Genomic DNA, 16,265 nt, shown 5'->3' on the forward strand with positions numbered 1-16,265 from the left:
CAGGCACACACGCACACACGCACGCACACACGCACACGCACACACACACAACGGTGACTGAGGCCTTTAATCACGAGCTCCAGCTCGGAGGACAGGTGAGCTGGAACTCAGAGCTTGATAAGAACCTTTCCACCTCGTGTGGTCTTCAACTTGTCCGGACCCGGGCTCCAGCGAGAGCGAGCTGGATCCAAATCGCCGTGAGCCGCGTTCCTTCCCGAGCTGCGCGAATCCTCCCGTGCTTCTCAACACGTGCCGGTGAGATGAGGCGCCGATCCTTCCTGTCGATGCGTCGCTTCCCCGAGGAACCAACTCCAAGAAGAAGCCGACGCGTCGCACCAAGCCGGGAAACAAAATGGAGAACGAAAAGCTCCATGAACCAAGAGGAAGAGGAAGAAGAGGAAGAAGCCTCCACTCGCAGCTCGAGCCGAACAACCGGCTCAAGTTCCTTCCAAAACAAAGCAGCAGCCAAAGCTCACTGAGCCAGCCGAAGCAAAAAGCTTCCGAAGGCCTCAAGCCAAGCAAGCCAAGCAGGACCCGATGGCTGAACGACTGCTCTCTCTGAAGCAAAAAAGCTTACTCCTCCCACGGGACTCAGCACACGAACTCTGTCCACAGGACTCCCACGAACTCTTTTTACGGGACTTTTTTAAATCAGAAAAGATGTCCTCTTTATCCTTTGCACCCCCTCCCTGCACCCGGCGTTACTCATGCCCTCGTGATCCACCCCCCCCCCTCAATCACGGGTGGGAAGGAGTTGTTGACGTCACCGCAAGGTTCTTCTTCCTCTTCGCAGAAGAGGGGGAGGGACGTCTCCATTGTTCACTCCCTAACTATTAAATCGATCCGCAGCGCATCAAATCGATTTCAAAACATTTAAACAATGGAAGGTGAGCTATCTAGGGAACATGCACTTATCGACATGGCTGACTAAGGGAACCTGTATGTTGTGTGCGATTGAATTCCAAATTCGTAACACTACCCCCTCCCCTTTTTACAGACTTGTCCCGAGTATTCAAATTTTCGTGTGACCAGCATGTGTAAGTTTTCCCCGAGTACGTTCTACCTTCGGATCCCTGAGTGCGACATTTCTTTATACGTGTCCCAAAAATAAATAACCTAATGCGCTGCGTAACTAACTAAACAAACTCTCACAGACTCATTCGGACAACTTAACTAAAATTGCCGGCGCTAAAACAAACATGCAGGCGGGGGTTCACGTATTTACAATCTTAACTTATCAATTACATCACACTAACCATGGCCCAGGACTTGTGATCTGTGAAAGGGGAAAGGCAAAAGTCATAGCAAAGTCTTTGATGCAGGGAAATGGATGGAGATGGTCGCAAAACACAAAAAATGAACTATATGCACAGGCTGCCTGCAGGGCAGTCCTCACAAAACTGGATGGTCCTGGCACGCATGGTGATGGATGGACACAGGGGCAAACGCAAACAAGGGCTAGCAGGCATGGGGTCATGGCAGAGGCAGGCAACTAGGCATGGCAAGGTAAGCCCATGCAGAACAGGCGGCTGCAGCACAACAAGCCGACAGGTGAAGCTGGCCGGCCTCTGGTGTGGTTCCATCAGGTTTGGAGGGAGTGCGGTGGTGCCGGCCGCTTCGAAGGCAGGCTCGGACCTAGCCTACTGTCTCCCCCCACTCTGTCGCCTTTGCCTGTCTGTCCATACCCACTCCCTTAATTTGCCACACAACACAACAAAATTTAACCCTCTCTTTATATTTATTATTTTTATTTCCCTTTTACAATTGCCTCCCTAAGCCCCTTTATCGTCATTGTCCGGCTAACCTATCCTGTCAACCAAGCCTACTCCCAACCCCTACGTTCCCTCTCTGGAGGGAATAGGGAGAGACTAGCGTCCCGTCTCGAGGCCCAACGAAGCCTCAGAATGGCCTCCTCAGAGTTCAGCGATCTCCCAAGGTGAGTCCAGCGGTCTACAACGAGCGAAGGGATGGATGGTGCGAAGGGGTACATCTCCTATCTACCCTAACATTCATTAACCTGAAATTACCCCAGGGCTTTCCAAAAACGCCTCACACTTTAAAACTATTGGTTTTAAAAACCATGATTCCCGTTGCCTGTGTTGGTGTCCATTATAAATTTGGGCCTTGCCCTCGAATTTTCATACGTGCCCTCGCACAATTTCCTGGCTGGGAAGCGTGGCTCAACTGGCAGGAACTCCCCCTCTGCCGAACTCTAACCATGGCACCCCCAGGCCCGCAGGCTGCCTCCGAGCCTCGCTGCTCCCTACAACGCGGGGGTTGCCCTCTCTGGCATTGCCCCCATCCGATGCCCACGTGGCGTGTTGATGCCGCGGGTCCCTTTCCGAGGGTCGGCCGTGCCCACTACACTGCCCCAGTGGCATTCTGGCGCTACGGGTCCCGTTTCCGACGGGTCGCCCGTGCCCACTACACTATCCCGGCCCCTCTTGGGCCCTTGGCCTACTCTGGCCGACTCGTCCGGTGCCTGGGGTGCCCACTGAACAAATACTCAACTTTCCACAGCCACGCTCCCAGCCGGTCCATGAACTCTTGCACCCCTCCAAATGGGTTTCGTGCCTTCTCTCGACACCAACAACAAAACGACCTCCTTTTGGAAAATTTGACTAACCCACAAGCTAACATTAAACTGACCCCGGGTCACTTGGGTGGGAATCACTCCTCCCCCCAACCAGTCATTCGCACCATGCATTCCACATTCGCTCCACTCGCACACTTGGGCCCACTGTCCCACACTCATTCCTCACACACTTTCCATTTCGCAACTCACACCAACACTCCACACTGCCATCATTCTAACTAAATCCCCTGACTCACTCGTGCTCCCTCAAAACTCATGCACGTTCCATTTACTCTCCGTAGCTAAGCTACGTCTCCACTACACATTTCCAGTCTGTCCGTGTCTCCAAAAAATCCAAAAATTCCATTTCCTAAATCTAAACTAAAATCCCTCCAACTAATCCATTCCACGGGCTCCATGAGGTACAACCCATGTCCCCATGAAGCTGGTCTCGCTAACTCTAACCCATCCTCCTAAATAGTACTTCCTGTGCCCCCAACAAGGGGGTCTTCCACCCCTTGACTGGGAATCCTGTTCACTTGAAGTGAGGCTTGCTTTTCTCAACTCTTTTTTTTTTTCATAATGCGCACCACCAGCACGGCAGTTCACAGCCGGGCTCTTTTTCCGTGACGTCATGGCAGCTGCTTGCGCCCCGCGCACCTCGTCCTTCTTGGACGGTACCTTCCGGCAGGAATTCCCTTCTGCCGAATTCCAAACACACGTGCAGCCATGACGTCACTCTGCGCATCTCAAAGCAAGCCCCGCGTTTCGAGCGGTTCCCCACGTGAACACATGTGCTCTGCTCGTCGGAGCTTTACAAACATGCTCGCGCGGAGAAGCCATCCGGTCCAAATTCTGAATCCAGCCTAGCTTCTGTCCATCCGCGGGATCGGCTAACATCCACCGCTGGCGTTTCCGGACCGGGTTTCACCTGCGCAGCCGCGCACGTGACGGCCTTGTGCGTAGCACAGCACGGACCCCGCGCTCGCTGCTGTGCAAACCCAGCACGGTTCTCAAAATAGCTGCGGCCACTACTCGGCCCTTGTCCTTCATCTGGTCCCGTCGTCATCGCCGTTCAACGCACACACTCCTGCGTGCCACGACGCTCACACACTCCACCATGGCACTCGGACACGGGGATGCGGTTGCGTTCTCCCGCATGCCGACTGTCATCTCCCTCACATACAGCGACCTCACACACGCTGTCCCTCTCACACACCGTGCTTCATTCACATGGATTATACTACTCACACACGCGGTTCCTGTCACACGCGTGTTTCATCCACACGCGGTGTTTCATCCACACGTGGTGCTTCATCCACACGCAGTGCTTCATCCACACGCGGTGCTTCATCCACACGCGGTGCTTCATCCACACGCGGTGCTTCATCCACACGCGGTGCTTCATCCACACGCGGTGCTTCATCTACACCATGCGTGCTGGAAAGCACGCATTTTGGCACACTCGCAAACACACATTTCAACACCACACACACCGGAACAACCACGCTGGGAATTAGCACCACCTCAAGGGGTCCCGGGGTTTCCATAACCCCCAAGCTCCAGGTGCACCCATTCACAACACACCCCCTGTACCTCGCAAGGCTCGACCGGACTCTCCTCGTCGCGATACGCCTCAAGGGGGCACAGTCCCTCACCTCGTTCCTGAAGGAGGCTATCCTACTGCTCGCACCGGGTCACAAACCACTCCCCCAGCTCAACCCCATTGTCCCTCACTATGCCTACCTGTGTGTGCTCCTCAATTACCTGGAGTTTCTCCTCGACTTGCTTTATCTCAGTTACCTCGTTTATTATTTCTTCCTGGCTTTTCGTCTCCGTTTCCTGTTCTATTCCCCGTGGCTCTGGTATTTCTGTCACCTCGTTTATTATTTCCCTCGTCTCTACGTGTCTTGCCATCGACGTCTCAGTCACCCCTTTTAATTTTTCCCTCTGTGTCACCGTCACTTTCTCTGTCATCTGCTCGAGTCTCGCCCAATGCGTCTCCCGAATTACTTTGTCCTCCACCGCGGGACCGACACAGTCCACACTCCCCCTCAGCTCGTTCGCTCCAACACGTGGTGCCGCCATTTTGAGCTCCACTGCCCGTGTTTCACTCCTCTCAATTGCCATTCTGCCCGCCTGCAGGCATCGCCCCACGCTCTGCATCTCACCCTGCAGCGTTTGCACATTCTCATCCATTTTTGCCAGCAATATTTCTAATAGCTGGCCCATGTCAGGTGGCCCGGTGGCAATCGCTTTGCCATTATCGGGCGTGGATCCGCCGTGGACTGAGGAGGGATTTTGACGGAGGAGGGAGGGGGGAGGGTGTCATACACCGCGGCCCCCGCCGCTGCGCCCATTTGTGGGGAATAGTCAACCTGCATAATGGGAGTGTCCTGCATGGTCATTTCGGCCTGAGCCATAGATTCTAACATTTCCAAATCCATTCCTAATCCCTCCTGCCCCTGCTCGCCTTGGCTGAACATTTTACGTGCTGGGAATAAAATTTAAAACGCTCGTAATTTGGGTACACTGGGGGCGGGGGGGGGGGTTGCTCCGTATACCACTGATCCGACTCCGTGAATTTTGCTACGGAGGCGGAGGCGGCCGAATCGCACTCCTGACAACCAGTTGTTACAGGCCGGGGGTCGGCCGCCAACCGACCGCTCTGAACGGAGCCGCAAGTCGAGTTGGCCCGACCGATTGCCCGGAATATAGATCGCCGCCCGGATAACTCCGAGCGACGGGTCCTTGTACAAGAACCGAAATACGCCAATCGGCAGATCACGTGGGGTAGGGTCGATTGACAATCTTCAATGTACCTAAATACCTAGGTGATCCAACTACCAGGGTATTTCACCCTCGACGGATCTCGTATGGAACAAACCGCCGAGGCAAGCTTGTCCGTGCGCGATTCCGAGCGGCGTAATCACCGAGAACCGTCGGTCCAAATGTCCCCCTATTACGGCAAACCAACAGCTTTCTAACTCCCAACACACGAAATCTTCAGTCAATGAGGGAATGGACGCAACGAGCAGATTTACATTCGCACAAGAACATTTATTAGAATAAAACACGTATGCAATTATACAAGCAACAAAAGCACGACAAAAGAACTACAACCGTCTACTTATTATGTACAGTCATTTACACTTACCAGCAGTTCCTACTTATTAGACGGGCCCACGGACACACGTACGCACACAAGAAACGGTGGCTGAGGCCTTTAATCACGAGCTCCAGCTCTGAGAACAGGTGAGCTGGAACTCAGAGCTTGATTCGAACCTTTCCACCTCATGTGGTCTTCAACTTGTCCGGACCCAGGCTCCAGCGAGAGCGAGCTGGATCCAAATCGCCGTGAGCCACATTCCTTCCCGAGCTCCCGCAAATCCTCCCGCGCTTCTCAACACGTGTCGGCGAGATAAGGCGCCGATCCTTCCTGTCGATGCGTCGCTTCCCCGAGGAACCAACTCCAAGAAGAGGCCGACACGTCACACCAAGCTGGGAAACAAAATGGAGAACGAAAAGCTCCACGAACCAAGAGGAAGAGGAAGAAGAGGAAGAAGCCTCCACTCGCAGCTCGAGCCGAACAACCGACTCAAGTTCCTTCCAAAACAAAGCAGCAGCTGAAGCTCACTGAGCCAGCCGAAGCAAAAAGCTTCCGAAGGCCTCAAGCCAAGCAAGCCCAGCAGGACCCGATGGCTGAACGACTGCTCTCTCTGAAGCAAAAAAGCTTACTCCTCCCACGGGACTCAGCACACGAACTCTTTTCACGGGACTTTTTTTTACTCAGAAAAGATGTCCTCTTTATCCTTTGCACCCCTCCCCCGCACCCGGCGTGACTCATGCCCTCGTCATCCACCCCCCCACCCCCTGCTCAACCACGGGTGGGAGGGAGTTGTTGACATCACCGCAGGGTTCTTCTTCCTCTTCGCAAAAGAGGGGGAGGGACGTCTCCATTGTTCGCTCCCTAACTATTAAATCGATCTGCAGCGCATCTAATCGATTTCAAAACATTTAAACAATTGAAGGTGAGCTATCTAGGGAACATGCACTTATCGACATAGCTGACTAAGGGAACCTGTATGTTGTGTGCGATTGAATTCCAAATTCGTAACAACACATATTAGTTTATCGGAATGGCAGCAGTATCCAAAAGCAAAACCGATTCAACAAGACTACAAACGACGCCCGGTGAGAATTTGATTCCCGATAAATCGGAAAACTCGCAAAAATGATTTTCAAAGTTGATTGAACATCAATGATGGCATGCTGTTCATTTAGTTTGACTGATTTCCAAAAAATAAAAATAAAAAGGGATCCAAAAAACACCACAAATGAATAGAAACGGTGATAACACGGATGCCAATGGTTTCATAAGTTTGATCAACTTAATCATCGCCGATTCCATCGCACTGGAGTCACAGCTCCACCATTTGCAATTGGCATGTTGAGCATTCCATTTCGAGGGGATTCCCCACGGTGTGCCAAAAACCTTCCTCGAATGTGTTGACTTAGTCCCCCCCCTCCACCCAGCTGCACAGTCTGCAATTATCCACCCGCCTTCACTCCGATCAGCACGCTTGACTTGCCACGTGCTATGTCGTGCTTTAAGTTGCGCTTCGTTCCTCTTTTGGCCATTTATTTAACTTGTATGAATGTACCATAGATGCCGATTGATGTTTCAACTGGGGATTCTTTACAGCCATGCCATTGGGGAATTTCACCAACCGAGCCCAAGTTAGTCATGGCTGCAATGTTTGCCTTGGATGCATAATGTACAGCTATCACATTCCCAGTATTCAGATGCTTTTGTTCCAGGTATTTTTAACGGCATGGCGATTCCATGCGTCATAATGCATTACATCTTTTTAGATTATCAGAGTAGAGGGAGTTTCCTTCATATTTTTGGAGATTCCATGATTCATAAGCCTGTGCAGTAATTTGAGGTTATCATGGGGACTTCTTAGACATCACTGACTTTCCAGACAAGTAGTGAATGGCCGTGCTGTTCGGATAACTAAACCCATCTAAAACCAGCTCCATAACAATCTCTTCCATATAACTTTGGTGGTAAGGAAATCTTTTTCCAATCTGTTGCAATTGCGGTGGGCTGGTCTCCTTGATGGTCCTTGCAGGCTTTTGCACACGGAACAGTGGGATAATTTGACACAACAAGCTGGGGAATTAATGAACAGGAAAAGTGTGAGAGGGAGAGAAAGGGGAGAGGAGAAAACACACTCAGTTTTAAAGAAGTAAGTTGAGTTAATGTGAGTAGAAAAGATGACAAGTACAGACGGGGGATGACAAGAGGGTGGTGAACTACCTGCTTGAAGTCCAGGAGAGAAGAGTGAGATCAAATGGCCTCAAGAAGTCAGTTCCACAAAAGGGAGAAAAAAAAATGAAGAAAAGAGTGGAGGTGCGCAGTAAGTCTGGATTTTGGAAGTTTAAGCAGGAAGAGGTTAATGGAAGAATATGTACCTCCTCCAGGAGCTGAGAAGGGTCGGAAGATTGAGAGAACAGAGGGAGTTACATCAGAGGAGAAGCAGTAACAACCTCCCCCACCCCCCCCCAAAAAAAACAGAGGACACTGACCTGTCGATGATGCGAGAGGAACAGGTCTTGTATTATTTGGTCTCACTGTGGGAGACGCCAATAATGTTGCGAGCTTTAGATTGCACAGAATCCAGAAGAAACAAGTGATCCTGGGCCACAGTCCATAATGGAGAACAATACTTCATTAAATAATGAATAAAGGCCTTACAGCTGTGATTAGCTCAAAATTTTCAAGGAAAGACTTGGAATGATGGACAATGCCAAGTTTTGAATTTGGAGACCAGCTTTGCTATTACTATCAACCCATGAGAGGTCATGACTGACAGTAAGGCCTAGAACTCTCATCACTGAGAGTTCTAGGCCTCAATAACTGTTCACTCTCATCAATGATCTCTCTGACTCTCTGGAAAATCCTCTTTCTCTCTTTGCTGATGACTCCACCCTCTGCCGTACCATGTCATCCCTCAGATCGGCAAGTAGCAGCTTCTTCACTCTCTTCAGTTTTGGATAAAAATCACAAGCTGGTCCAACGTGTGGAACATGTCTTTCAACCCTGAGAAATCTCACATTCTCACAATGTCTCTCCGAAAGTACCGTCTGGAACCCCCACCCCCCCGACACACACACACACACACACACACACACACACACACACACACACACACACACACACACACACACACACACACACACACACACACACACACACACACACACACACACACACACACACACCTACTATCTCAACAATCCTCTTAAAGAATTCCTTCCATTCAAACTTCTGGGTCTCACCATCTGCCATGATCTTCCCTAAGAAAGCCACATTTTCAAGATGGCCTCCAGAGCCAGTCGCTGACTGGCCATCCTCAATCATGCAAAGTCCTTCCTTGGCACACCTGAGCTCCTGACCATGTGCAAAGCTTTCGTCTGCAGCCTGATGGAGTACCGACTCTCCCCTCTTGGATGGTGCTCCCGCCTCACCTTTCTCGGCCTCACACTGTGGAAAACAAGGCATTTAGGATCATTGGTATCTCCCACGATGAGGCTGAGTCTTTGGGCCTCTCACTCTCTCATCACAGGCAGGTCGATGGTCTTTCTGTCTTCTACCATCTACTCTCTGGCCTCAAAGTCTCCTGCTTCCCTGGTTGTAACATTGTGTGTTAGCTCTCATACGAGCCTCGACAGTGTATACAAAGAATAAGTTCAAGAGTATGCACCTCTTCCAGGGGGCTGATGGATATAGGTGGGTGAGTTCATTACAACCACCTTTTAAAAAAAAATGGCATTTACCACCATTCTCAGAATATGAAGCAGAAAATGGGTTTTGTGATGGTGGATCGTTTACATGTGCTAGTGGCATGGCTGCATCTCTGCATTTTCTGTATTCCTGCTGATACAGCCATGGCCCATGCAGATTTGTGGTTACAGTGCAGATGTTTCGCACTTCTCGTGCCCACTTTCTGATTAATCATGGGGTGCTGTATTTAATATTTTCACACATTTTCTATGACCTTCTTCACCCCCTCCCCCCCACCATCCCCCCTCCACCCAAAAAAAATATTTAGAAATCATTGCAAACCTGGTTTTCCTCCTGCAACACCTGCGTCTGCTGCTTTGTGACTGTGTTCCGTGCGACTTCTTCCTTCCGCAGAGACCTCTCCTTCTTCAGCTCGGGACTCCAAAAGCTCTTGATGCTGCTCATGGATGAGCTCAACTTGCTGTCCTTTACCTCGAGCTCGCGTCGGAGAAGCTCATTGACACGATGCATTTCTTGCAGCTGGACGTGCATGTCGAGTCCGGCATCGTGTGATGCACCCAGCTGTGTGAGGCACATAATGAAACACATGAAAATACAAGCTGTACAATAACGGCTACATCAATGTAACCATCACCAATCCTGGCTAACACATCAAATACATATTTTAATGGGAGATCAGGAAACTCACGATACTGCTGTATTGAAGTGATACCATGACAACAGAAATATCAGAACAATCTTATAACCCTAAACGTTGAACAAGTAACATTATAATAAGGTTAGGGTTAGGAATTTGGAATCTCAATAAAGTGAAAAGACATTTTCTAATGGGGATACTAAAAAAGAAAAAATAGCCTTTTTACAGCCAGTTTTCCCTGCTGAGCAGGGTTTAGCTTTTTGTGGGATCCATGCAATGATGGTTCCCTTCTTGAGGCAATGTTTTTATGGCCGGATGCCCTACCTGATGTCAACCATGGTCGCCTCTTATGACACACAGGGATATGGTACACCTGTTCTAACCGGGGCACACACCAGGACCAGTACACTGGTACTCATTTCGTCGACCTCGGAAGGATGATAGGCTGAGTCAACCCCTGGAGTTAATTCAGTGGCCAACGGGGCTGAACTCTAGACCCGAGGATCCCAAGCCAGCCACCCTAACCACTAAGCAAACACCAGACTCTCTAATAGGGATACTCTCACTGAAAAAAAAAATGCATCGAAAAAATAAAGCTCATTCTAACCACTCACTGACATTAATGTGTGGTATGCCGATGGACATCGAAGCCCATACAATAAATAAATAAACAAGTTTAACCGTCTTTTATTAAAATCACAACCGTCAGAAAGCATCCCAAGAGGAAAATATAAATACAGGTGAACGACCCGAGACAATGGGGAAGCAAAGTTTGTTATTGCATATAATGTATAAGCATACCCCGCTCGTATTAAAGTGCCTGACTAAAATTAGACAAAGGCTGGTCTGTTGCCTCCGTGCCTCGCTCCGCCCCTCCCTCGTTTGCCGGCCCACTCTCCTATCCCCTCCACTCCCCTCCGCCATGCCCACCCAACCCCTCCCCTCCGCCATGCCCTCCAAACTCTCCCCTCCGCCGGCGTGGCACCCGCCCCGCAAACGCCTCCCCTCCGCCGGCGTGGTGCCCGCTCCGCAAACCCCTCCCCTCCGCCGGCGTGGCGCCCGCCCTGCAAACCCCTACCCTCTGCGGAGCGCATCCTGCAAACCCCTCTCCTCCACTGGCGTGGCACCCACCCCGCAAACCCCTCTCCTCCGCCGGCATGGCGCCCTTCCCGCAAACCCCTCCCCTCCGCTGGCGTGGAACCCGGCCCGCAAACCCCTCCCCTCCGCTGGCGTGGAACCCGGCCCGCAAACCCCTCCCCTCCGCTGGTGTGGAACCCGGCCCGCAAACCCCTCCCGTCCACCGGCGTGGCACCCGCCCCGCAAACCCTCCCCTCCGCCGGCGTGGCGCCCGCCCAGGAAAACTCTCCTCCGCCGGCGTGGCGCCCGCCCCGCAAACCCCTACCCTCCGCGGAGCCCGCCCTGCAAGCCCCTCTCCTCCGCTGGCGTGGCACCCACCCTGCAAACCCCTCTCCTCCTTCAAGCAGCCATGGCATTGCAGCAAAGTTCTTCTGACGCAATTGGCTTCACCTATTCAGTGACCTTTCTGACTCAGATTTCTGCCAATGGCATGTTGTCCCTTTTGGACTTTGTAATGATGAATTTTCCAAACTATATCTCCTGTTCCTCTTCTGCTCCAATAGGTTGATCTGATCATGTGCTTGTGAGAGTCAACATCTCTCTGGCTATTGTCGCAGAGCTGCCTCAACACCGCAGAGTCTGTCAGTTCACTCAAGTTAACCGTCAGGGACTGCAAGCTGCCTGCATGTCAAAAGTGGTCCTTCATTTCCACTTCTCCTGATATCAATACTGCCTGGAAATCCTTCAACACATGCTTGCCTTCTCTTATGTACAAATGTATAATATCTCGTCTGCATTCATCACCTGGTGCATATAATCCTTTGGTGAGGCAGTTGCCTTCAAACAACTTGACTTCTCTTCATGGAAGGCAAACCTGACCAAAGGCAACCGCAGATCATTCCACAAGGTCTGCAACAATTGTGTCTCCACTCACAGCAAAGCCAGAAAACAACATCTGGCCAACCTCAAGGGTGAAATCTCGTACCTGTCTCCTTCAGAAAAAGACCTGGTGGTACCTTGTCAAGTCTGTCTCTGGTGTATGCTCCACCTCCATACCTATCCTCACTTCAAATGGCACCACTGCTCGTGAGAATACCGAATGCCTCAATTTTGTACCCGCCCTTCCCAGTCATACCCAACTGCTCCTGGACTCTGTGTCTTTTGTACCTGAAAGGTGGAGAAGCTTTGCAAACCCTCAACTCTAATTTTGCAACTGGATTGGACAGCATCAGCTCACGTGTCCTAAAAACCTGCTCTGCTGCTCTTGCACGTCCCCCCCCCACCCCTCTCTGCTCATTCCATCCTTTTTGTGCTCGGTCATCTTCCGTCTGCTTGGAAATCCACAAACATCACTGCATTAGAGAAAAAGGTACAAAAACGGATTCCCTTAACTGCAGACCAAACAGCTTCCTTGCAATAATGAGCAAGGTCATGAAACCATTCATCACAGTTGATATGAAATCCTTCCTTTTCTCCAACAACCTCATTTGGATTCAGACCAGGTCACTCTACCTCAAAGTCAGACATGAGATCAAGGCAGTCATGTCTTTTAATTCTCCCAAATTTGACTTCACGTGGATTTAGAACAAAGTTCGAGTTTTCTATTTGCTGCCACCCTGAAGGCTCCCCCAATTTACCAAAAAACTGTCAGTCATCATAATGCATCAATGCTCACCTTCCGAAAGCAGTTCGATTCAACTTGGGGGGAAAAAAAAAAACCTCAGCTTATAAACACACATCCCATCGTGATTTCACAAATCATTAGTATATTTAAATCGGCATTCAGTTTCTAAATCGTCGGAACAAAAGGCAGAGCATCTCAAATCTTGAGCTGTTATGACTAATTGTACTCATGAACAAACGCACACAAACAATGCGTGGTATTTTGTACCCTGTACACGAGATAAGAAAATACTGCATCGACCAGCAGGATAAGATTCTAAACGAGGTGCTAAAATCAGGAAAACAACAAACTAGTCAGAGTTGGCAACCATGTTTTAAAGCTTCTAGGATATTCTTCCTCTCTGTGTTATACAACACACCTTAATTTAATACTTCCAATGACAAAGGTTTTCATGTAATAAAATAAACAGGATACCGGAGAAGTGCTACCCAGTTCTTGACAAATTTAATAATTCAAACTTTTACCCACCGCACACTCTGCATCCCCCTGCCCCCTAAAAAAGAACACAAATTAAAATCAAAGGGAGGGGACTACAGCTTGCCCCCTTTACCTGCAAGCCACAAGGAGGTGAAAATACAGCGTCCATTTCTCCAAAGGCAATGGCGTCACCCCCAGGAAGCCCGATGGAGGTGATGTTCGGACTGCTCCCTGTGGCCATGCCACGCAAGCTGTACGGTGTACGACGCGTGGTAACGGGCACACAGCCCATCATGGGACGGCCCAACGTCATTGTGGACTTTGGATGACCCGGTGCTGGGGGAGGGTGAGAGAGCGAGTGCGCACTTAAGCATCAACTGTTATCAAGATGCTGTTTCTTTCAACAGGATTCATGACACCTATGCAAAAACCTGTAACGACTGCACATCGATATCTGCTTCTTCTTGCGTGTGGAAGCTTGGCCGCCGGGTAGCTATCATTTTGTTGGGGCACGGCTGTTCCGCTGATGCTGTGCCCCTATACTGGTACACTGGTACTCATTTCACCAACTTTGGAAGGACAACAGGCTGAGTCAACCCCACCTGGTATTAATTCAGCAGCCAACAGGGCTTAAACTCAGGACCCTAAGATCCCAAGCCAGCCACCCTAACCGCTAAGCCAACACCACGTTCTGCATCAATAAGACTTGGATCTATTATTATGAACTCATTGGCGAAGACACAATATTTGTGCCGCAGAATCCGTGCGGAAAAGCATTATATGTTGAAGTCGTGATTTGAGCACGGTATCCACGTCCACGTTAAGTTTACAAAAGCACAAGCATTAATTACAAAACACAATTTCATCTTTCTCCAAATCAAATAGTGCCGTCCATCACCGGGAAGCAGGAAAAGTAAAAGGAAGTTGGGGAGGAGATGAGAGCAAGTGCAATGCATGTCACAAATTCATGCAGAAAAACCACTTAAAATGAACACCACAGAGCATCAAACTAGAACTGCACTCAGTAGAGGGCATACCTCCACCAGGCTGAATAGTTTACAATTTGTATCCCATCGATAGGCCGGATCTGCGGCAGGACCTGAACCTAAATCCAATCAGCTCGTTCTTGGCACCTACCCAACTCATCCGGCTAGTTTCGCCCAAATTCGTCCATTACACTTTGAGATATCGGGCTATATATCATTTGTGGCCCTATCTCTCAATGTGGGAAGAATCACTCTAAAAATTAGGGCTGACGGGATGGCCTATACGTACGCACACTCGCCATCAAGCTAAGCCCGAGTTCAAATCCCAACGTGGCTATAAAAACTGTCATCCGGTGTTTTTCAGGAAGGGTGATTCATCCATGGGTGTGCCCCGTCCCTCGGACGTGAAGCTGGGCATCCCGACTGCCAGCATTCATTCGTGGACATTATAGATCCCATGGAGTCCTTCGCAAGGAGTAGGCAAGCTATCACCAGCATAATTAAGAAATTACAAATTCCTGTCCAATAATGCCACTTCCTGTACAAATCCCAATGCAGAGAGCATTGCGTATGAGTATCAGTGGCACAGCCACACGCTCAGCCAACAATGCTGCTACCCCACAGTTTTGTGCTGCATACGAACAAAGAAGACTTAATGTTTTTATTTTTAAAAAAAATTCTCGTAACCAGATCATCACCAAAATCTAATTGATTTGTCTTTGTCAAACACCCAACCTGTCCACCATGTTTCATCTGAATCAATCCATAACTTTTTGAAATATCCTGCTCACAGACAGACAGACAAATAGGGCTTAAAACATAACCTCTGTCCATCTTTGGTGGCAGAGACAACAATGAAAATGGATGATCTACATCATTAATCATTATGCATGCGTAAAGGCCACCACCTTGTTCACCACCACCTCTTATCGTCCCCTATCCAAATCCTCGATCTTTTCTACCCCCGATAATCCACCCAAGCCCACCTCCTTCAAATTCCCTGCTTTCCTTCCTGAAAGTCCCTGTAATGTCCATCTTGTATTCCGCATGTTCCCCGCCCCAACCCTCTCCCTTCCACAGATCTCCTCATGTCTCTGTTCCCCACTGTGTTCACTCTCATACGAGCCTCGACAAGGTATACAAAAAAAATAAAAAATAAAAAATAAAAACACACCTTGGACCATCCCCAAGCCTTCAGAATAGGTGAGGCTAACTAGATACGAGGAAATGTTTGCCAAAATGGCCGATATAATTCGCAATTTTATGAATGAAGATTTGAAAATTGACGAAACACTACTCAAGCTCAACACTGAAAAAATATTCACAAAGAGCCTAAAACTGATAAATGTACCGACACCCAGACAGTATTTATCAGTACCATAACAGCAATACCACCCCCACCCCCACCCCCATCACCTTGCCTGGCACAAGCCATAGGCCAAGAGAAGCTACTTAAACAATGTGACAGTCATACATCACGCAACATTAGGGAATGATTGTGGCTCACGGCTGTTGTCTTTCCTTCAGCATGGAATGCACGGTTGCCAGAAAGATGTTGATTTATTAGATAAGGTGCAGAAAGGCTGCCAGTGGATGTTAAGAGAATGCCCTTGAAACCCCGGGGTCCATATCAGCTGCTCCAATTTCTTCCAACGTCGAAGCTTAAACACATACAAGTATAAACGAGAAGAAGAAACAAACGAGAGAGTTCATGGAACACCTGACCCCACGCAGTCTTGAGAAAAGGGACATGGGAATGGTCTTTTAAACCGTTGCACTGCATTTCCGAGCACGATATAAGATTTCCTGCGAGCCGCCATTTTGTCTGAATCTCGATGTTCACCGAAGCTGAGAGCACGAGCGGCAAATTTGATTGGTCGAGATGTCGTAACGTTTTGTCCAAGTACTGCTAAACTCGAGGTGTTTGGAAGTGCCAACAAGGCGATTTGTATTCTACAGTGTTCAAGTATGCAACTCAATTGAAATTTAAAAAAAAGTTTTAAAGGCTCCAGGGAGAAAAAAATAAAATAAAATAAAAATAAACACTTTACGGAAGTTAACCGCCATTGATGCAC

The 16,265-nt window shown here is 49.4% G+C and overlaps 1 protein-coding gene across 5 annotated transcripts in view; it reads right to left on the minus strand.

Moving 5' to 3' along the window:
• LOC147013847 (ELKS/Rab6-interacting/CAST family member 1-like) overlaps nt 1-16,265 on the minus strand; it is a 127,439-nt gene that overhangs the window by 98,086 nt on the left and 13,088 nt on the right. For all 5 annotated transcript variants that reach the window (XM_085851131.1, XM_085851129.1, XM_085851130.1 and 2 more), the window contains exons 3-4: nt 13,338-13,540; nt 9,711-9,950 (exon numbers count right to left, since the gene is read on the minus strand). In XM_085851131.1, coding sequence (XP_085707257.1) covers nt 9,711-9,950; nt 13,338-13,540 — 443 coding nt within the window. The remainder of the gene's footprint in view (nt 1-9,710; nt 9,951-13,337; nt 13,541-16,265) is intronic.

The sequence above is a fragment of the Eptatretus burgeri genome, chromosome 13 (assembly GCF_056783735.1).
Source record: "Eptatretus burgeri isolate ZD-2024b chromosome 13, Ebu_testis_v1, whole genome shotgun sequence".
In the NCBI taxonomy this organism is placed as follows: domain Eukaryota; kingdom Metazoa; phylum Chordata; class Myxini; order Myxiniformes; family Myxinidae; genus Eptatretus; species Eptatretus burgeri.